Genomic DNA, 6,864 nt, shown 5'->3' on the forward strand with positions numbered 1-6,864 from the left:
ATGCAGAAACTCTTGGAGATGTGATGATATCTTGGAAGGAAATAAACACATGCAGAATTCAAAGCTGCAGAAGAGTGGATTCTCTAGAAATTTAAACAGTTTGCCAAAGGGAATGTAGAATGTTGACTACCAAGATAAATATTAATGCAGTGCATGTGACCTTTATTCCTTGATCTAGCTCAACTGAAAAATGAAGAAGAGATATATGATAAATTTAAAGCAGAGTAATTTTTTTTGGATCCTAAAGCTTCATATTTTCTGTATGAAATTCTGCTGGTGGTTTGATTTGCTTAAGAAACCAACGTGGCCAAAGCAGCATCTTGGTTCCGCAAAATCTTCTCAGATAAAATGCCAAAGTATTTGATCAACTCAACATGACTTTTTCTTTTGCTTATGAGCTGAATGTTTTCTAATCTGTTGAGATATCTTTGCACTTGGATTTTGGTTTTCATGATTGAATTTTGCACTTGAGTATCCCGATTCAAAACCCCAAGTATGGTTAAATCTTTGGGTTTTTGAGAGTGGTGCCTAGAGTATTTCACATGTCTAGCTTTAAGGTCTTCCACATCAAAATCATCCAAGCTTGAAATTATTCTATTCTCATTGTTATCCACCAAGACTTCTGGGTGTTGAGGTTGTTTCTCCAGAAGGACATGAAGTCGACTTCTTCTGACATGCAGCAAGTGATAAGCACTGGATAGAAGCCCTACTCCCTCTTCAAATGCCGCTATTTCCTCGGGAAGTATTCTTCCCATGAAGTGAGCGGAAATGTGTCTTCCGTGGTAATGAAAGATATAACTCCACATTTCATATAAATGCTTGTATTCAATCAACTCATCTTCTGTTGCTTCGCCTGGATTTATAAGTAACCATCTGGTTTCTACCATCCGTTTGGCCAGGCGATTCAACAGATCCTCCAATTGATCAGCTGATATGTCCACATTGTGTGGCGATGCTACCTTGAGGAATGTATCCCTAAGCCTGTGGAATCCACGAAGTGCTTCCCCCCGTTTCCCCTTGAAACAAGCCGCCAGATAATCAAATTCAATATATTTCCAAGTTTCCTCGTCCAAGACTTCATTTATCAAAGAATGAATGAGAAATGGTTTCTCGATTAACTGCGAAGCCATATCCAAGGGGAATTTGAGAAATTCAAAGATTGGACTAACATTGCAGAAGTTCTCCCACTTTCTTTGTTGCAGGGCCCTCCTGGAGGCTCAGTCGTACATTAAAGTTTGTATAGACATCAGCCAAAGTCAACGGGAATCTTAGGAATCCGTTGATAGCGTAAGATGCAATAAGTTTTCCTTGGTTCTCCTTGTTTAAGAAATGAGAGAGGCGCCCGTCTGGGACGATTTCGAACCGCTGTAGGTCAACAAAGAATTGGATCATCAGATCAACTCCCTTCTTGATCAACAATCTTGCTGGTTGCGAATTCCTTGGTTCAAATGACTCCCAAATCCGGTCAATGTCTCCAACAGAGCTGAGCCATATCTGGAGCATTGAATCGGGGAGATTGGCTGGATGTCCTTCCAGCTCCGTGATTCTATGCTCAAAAAGCTTTGAGACTGATCTTATAAGGACTTCAATCTTTCTTTGGAGTTCAAGCCTGCTACCACGAGCTCTTTTCAATTTCAAGATGGCAGCTTTCCATTTATTGAAATTGGCCAAAGTTTCCTTGGAACACTTGCGAACCTTTTGTACAGCATCTTTATCACAAAAAAAAAACATTGGAATGTGTGAGTAAATGTGCGGGTAAAAAGTGCTATGTTGAGGTACTGACCAATTTTGTTTCTGGTATTCTTATTTTCAGAAATGGCAGGATATTTGAGCTGTGATGCTGTTACAAGATGAACCACAGAGAAATATCATCAGCTTTGTGCAGCCAAATGGGAAAGTGTAATTGATATACTCCGGAGGAGGAAGTCAACAGCAGAAGTCCGTTCCTACCTTCGCAAGATGGTGGACGTGAGTCGTTCATGACACTTGAGTCCTCTCGAGAACGTTTGAGAGCCTTCGAGGTTTTCCAACTATCGGTATCGGAATGCACGCCATTTGCGATTGTCGTGCCCATGACCTCATTCGATTGCGGGCTTTTGATTCCCATCTTATGGACTATCGAGGAGTGGACGGCGTGTAAACCGCATATAACAAAGGCGATGCCTCGCCAATGGCGCATATTTTGGATCTGGCTTGTGGAGTGGTGGAGACAACTGACCAAAGCTTTGGTAGAGGCTATCTGTCATATATATAATTCGAAGAGCTTGATCTGTTTCGGCATTGATGACAGATTCGTGGCAAGACGTTCAAAAAAGCCACTACATTTGCTAAGCTGCTAGATTGCTACTGTTACTGGTACTGCTACTGCATCTGGTCGACTGTCCTGGGGTTGAGCGGGTCGATGCAACGGCTGTTGCTCACACCCAGCTGCCTCCTCCGCTCGCCCAGTCAACATGTCCTGGAGGGTAGAGACAGTCGATGGAGCGGCGATTCGGTGTAACGAGTAGTTGGAACCGATGGCGGCGAGTCTCGGATGGACCGGCACGTGTGTCCTGCGTTGATTTGATGCCGAAGGAAGCCGGTGACACTGCTCCTCTTCTGCATATTGTGAATCAGGTAAGCATCCTGCTACTTCACACCGGCACTCAAAAGCCATCCCTGAGCCATGTGGATGGGCGGGCATCAGTAGGTTGGCTCGACTGCAGCGCTCTTAACTGAATGTCGTGGTTGATTAGGAATAGATAGCGCCAAGCTGTCCAGGTGTTTCTCATAATCCCCTCCACTTGATCTTTGCCGAGATTGGTCGCTTTAAACCTCACGCGGCACTCCAGGGGCCGCTGTGCTCCGTCTGTGGCCTTCCTCGTGATTGCAGTGGGATGTTTCTGGGGAACACATGTCATCAGGAACATGGGACGTGGATTGGCAACATGTCCAAATATCTTTCCAGAAGTTCCTGATGTGATTTGCTTCAAGATTGTCGAGAGACTCATCAATGATCACCAAGGAAATGAGGAAATGCAAGCAGGAGCGGTAGCCTAAGTTTGAAGTCCTGAAAGAGCCAAAAAAAGAGTCAGCGCAAAGAGACATGGTGAATCTGCGTCGACCGCTGGAAACTCGAAGCAGCGCATAGCCGGGCGGCTCGGCGTAGACCATTCGACCTTGATCGACATGGCGCAACAGCAGAGCGAAGATCGATGCGTTGCGTCATCGCGTCGCTCGCCTTGGGCCCGAGAACCAGCGGCATCCAGGGGACAGAAAGCCAGGGCCGTCAGCCGAGGCCGCGGATGTCCACGGGCACGCACTTCGTCCTTCCTGCCTTTCGCTGCCGGCCGGGGTCTGTGTTTCTTGCAGAACTTCGCCGGCTGTGGGCTCCTTTCCAAGCTCGCCGCTTACACGGGCCATCAACGGCGGAGATGGGATTGTCGGTGGCGAGGAGTGCACGCCCTCCTCCCCGATACTCAGCACTCCACCCCCCCTTCTCTGCGCAAACCCAGCCAAACAAGCGCAGTTCAGAGGCCATAGAAACGAAGGAAGTGTGTGCAGCCAGGGCTCTCTCTGCACCATCATCCCTGTGTTAGACCCAGACGATGGAGGTACAACGACAAGACTGACGATGGTCATATTGCACAGTCGCACTTGCAGACAGACATATAAAAGCATTTCTTCTTTTTTTCTTCCAAAAACTAGACAGGGACGGGGGGACTTAAACACAGAAAAAGCGAGTATGTATATGAAAGTATGTAGACTGGATTTCATTCTATACATGTACGTATAAGAGAGAGATGATGATGATGATAAGAGAGATGGGTGTGTTTTTTTAGCTGAGCAACATCTTGCGGGGACTGTGCAAGCGGAACGGAAATGTCAGTTCTATGGGTGAGGATGAAGAGGGAAGGGCGGGACGGACTCTTCGATGTATTCCTTGATCCTGACCAAGAACGTGACGGCTTCGCGGCCGTCGAGGATGCGATGCTAGAGGAGAGAGCACAGCGATCAGTCGACGGGAGGAAAGACGGAGGGGGGGGGGGGGGGGGGGAGGGCAGGCTGACGTCGTAGGTGAGCGCGACGATCATGATGGGACGGATGACGATCTGCCCGTTCCTGACGACCGGGGTGTCTTTGATGGCGTGCATGCCGAGGACGGCGGATTGGGGCAAGTTGATGATCGGCTATCAAGGGGAAGAGTCAGTGAGGTGTTTTTTTTGGGGGGGGGAGGGAGGGGGGGAAAGATGTACGGTGCCATAGAGGGAGCCGAAGACGCCGCCGTTGGAGATCGTGAACGTGCCGCCGGCCATGTCCTCGAGCGAGAGCTTGTTGTCCTTGGCCTTGGCGCCGAGACGGGCGATTTCGAGCTCGATGTCGACGAAGCCGAGGCTCTCGGCGTTGCGGACGACGGGGGTGACGAGGCCCTTGGGCGTGGCGACGGCGACGGAGAGGTCGACGTAGTCGCGGTAGACGATCTGGTCACCCGGCCCGGGGCCCTCGATCGACGCATTCGCGCCCGGGATCTCCTTCAGCGCCAGACAGGCCGCCCGGGCAAACGCCGACATGAACCCCAGCTTGACCCCGCGCTCCTTCAGCACCCCGTCCTTGTACAGCTTGCGCATCTCCATCAGCGACGTCATGTCGATCTCGTTGAACGTCGTCAACGAGGCCGCCGTGTTTTGCGACTGCTTCAGTCGCTCCGAAATCCGGCTCCTCATCCGGCTCATCTTCACCTGCACACATCCACAGCAGTCTGGGTCAGCATCCTGGTCCATGGGACGAGGGGAGGATCTCTTACTCGGCGCTCGGTGCGATCGAACAGGGCGGGTCTGCTGGCCTGGGTCTCGCCGACCGCTTTCCCGTCGAAGTCGGTTCTGCCCTGGGGCAGCTTGGATTCCGTGACTTGGGGCTCGGCCCTGCGCGGGGTGCGTTCCTTGTTTTCGACCTCGACGTCCGACCAGCGCTTACGGTCGTGCGAAGATTTCTGGGCGGCGTCGTCGGATTTGGCCGGCGTGGGCGTTCTGTCGGGGGCCGCCTGGGCGGCTTCCTTCGCGTGCTTCTCGTCCTTGGCTCCCGCGGGGAGTTCCGAGTCAGGGGGGGCGGTGCTGCTGGCTTTCGGGGCCTCCTGCTCTCCAGACGGCCCTTCCCCGGGCTCGAGCTTGAACAGATCCTGGCCCACCGTCACCGTGTCCTCCTCGCTCGCCATCGTCTCCACAATCTTGCCCGCCTTGGGCGCATTCACACTCACATCGATCTTGTCCGTCTCGATCGTCGCCACCTCCTCGTCCACCTTGACGTAGTCTCCCGTCTTCTTGAGCCACTGTTTCAGCGTGCCTTCCGAGATCGATTCGGCCATCTGGGGCACCTTGACCGTCTCGACTGTTGCGAGATGTGCCGTGTGTCAGCGGGGGTGTCAAGTCAGCTGCATTTCTGGGCACGTCTTCCTGACCTGGGTTGCATCCTGTGGAATGAAATGATCGAATCCTGGATATGTTGTATAGCAGAAAACGGATGAGTTTTTTGGGCTGTTGTTGTTGTGATGAGATGGAGTGGTTGACTGACGAGTGCGCCAATCGGCAGTCTGATTTCAAGTCGGCGTGGAAGTGGATCGCGGGTCGGGTGGAGAGGGGGCGGGCGGCTGCTGGGGGGGCGATGAGGGCGGGGCTGCGTGCGTATGCTGCTGGGGAGTGTGCCCTTAGGAGTGTTCGTAGCTGGTACTGGGATGGTCGTGCTCTGATCATCGTGGTGGTGGTCGTGGTGGTGTGGTGGTGGTGGGTGGCGGCTGAGCGGGAGAGGGATATTTGTAGGAGTTCGATCGGGGAACACCGGGGAGACATCACGAGGATCAGCACATCACTCATCACATCACATCACATCACATCACACCCACTCCTGCAGATCCAACCGGAGGAGTGTTAAGGATGGGTCTGGAGAGCCCCACCCCCAGGATCCGCATCTGCATACACCCTTTTTTTTTTTTTTTTTTTTTTTTTTTTTAAAGTGAATTTTGGCCTATGGCATTGCACACTATGAATCTAAGTGACATCTTTGTGAAAGAAAACAAACTCCTGATCCAACACACAAACACGGGAACCGTAAAGTGAAAATACAACGAGTCTAGAAAAGAAAACATTTAAGGAAAATAAAGAGTGTAGATAGGATGGAGGAGGAAAGAGAGGATGAGACTATTGAGGAGGGAGGTATTCCAAGAATTGCTTGGTGTTCCATAAAAAGGCCGCTAAGGCTGGTTCAGCCTTCCGATTGTTAAGAGTCCTGTCGAGCCTGTCAGCCTTGAATCAAATCTTGAGGTGGCGGAGATGTTTTTGGAAGAGTGCCCGCTGGCTCTTGACTTTTGGACAGAAATTCATCAGATGAAAGACCGTTTCTTTCGCCCCACAGTTGGGACAAAGAGGGTCGAAACTCCTACAAATTCGAAAAAGGTGTCTTTTCAGTGCGCAATGACCTGATGCCAGTTGATTGATCAGGGAGCTAAAGCCTATGGGAAGACCCGAGGGAGCTGGTCGCTTGGGCAGGAGCGGGGCTGTGGCCTTCTGGTGAACCTTTCTGTAGTTGCTTTTGACCATTAAGGATTGCAAGGAGGGGGACTCCAGTGCCTCCTTTGCTAACTGATCCGCCATTTCATTGCCAAGAATGTCCTTGTGACCTGGGCACCACACAAGAGACACCTCCAGCGCTGCCGGGAGCTCTGCTAGCGCAGAGTTGATCAATTTGAAAAGCCGCTGCCCAGGCTTGGGAATGTTAGGGTCCTCGGTCCTGGAAATAACTCCTTGATTGTCTACAAAAATCAGAAGCTTCCGATATCGCGATTTCACAACCAACTCCTTTGCCAGTCCTAGGGCAGCTAGAACTCCAACCGCC

The 6,864-nt window shown here is 51.0% G+C and overlaps 2 protein-coding genes across 2 annotated transcripts; both read right to left on the reverse strand.

Annotated features, from left to right (window-relative positions):
* Positions 1-1,164: 1,164 nt before the first annotated feature.
* Positions 1,165-2,683, reverse strand: PtA15_11A353 (uncharacterized protein; the record flags this gene model as incomplete). Its single annotated transcript, XM_053161253.1, has 4 exons — positions 1,165-1,709; positions 1,784-1,840; positions 1,951-2,239; positions 2,354-2,683. The coding sequence occupies 4 exons, from the start codon at positions 2,681-2,683 to the stop codon at positions 1,165-1,167; spliced, it is 1,221 nt and encodes a 406-aa protein (XP_053025218.1).
* A 1,134-nt stretch (positions 2,684-3,817) lies between these two features.
* PtA15_11A354 (uncharacterized protein) lies at positions 3,818-5,726 on the reverse strand (the record flags this gene model as incomplete). The annotated part of the gene is made up of 7 exons (XM_053161254.1): positions 3,818-3,842; positions 3,908-3,972; positions 4,050-4,169; positions 4,236-4,718; positions 4,784-5,364; positions 5,435-5,469; positions 5,548-5,726. The coding sequence occupies 7 exons, from the start codon at positions 5,724-5,726 to the stop codon at positions 3,818-3,820; spliced, it is 1,488 nt and encodes a 495-aa protein (XP_053025219.1).
* Between the last annotated feature and the right edge of the window lie 1,138 nt (positions 5,727-6,864).

This window comes from Puccinia triticina, chromosome 11A (genome assembly GCF_026914185.1).
Source record: "Puccinia triticina chromosome 11A, complete sequence".
NCBI lineage: Eukaryota > Fungi > Basidiomycota > Pucciniomycetes > Pucciniales > Pucciniaceae > Puccinia > Puccinia triticina.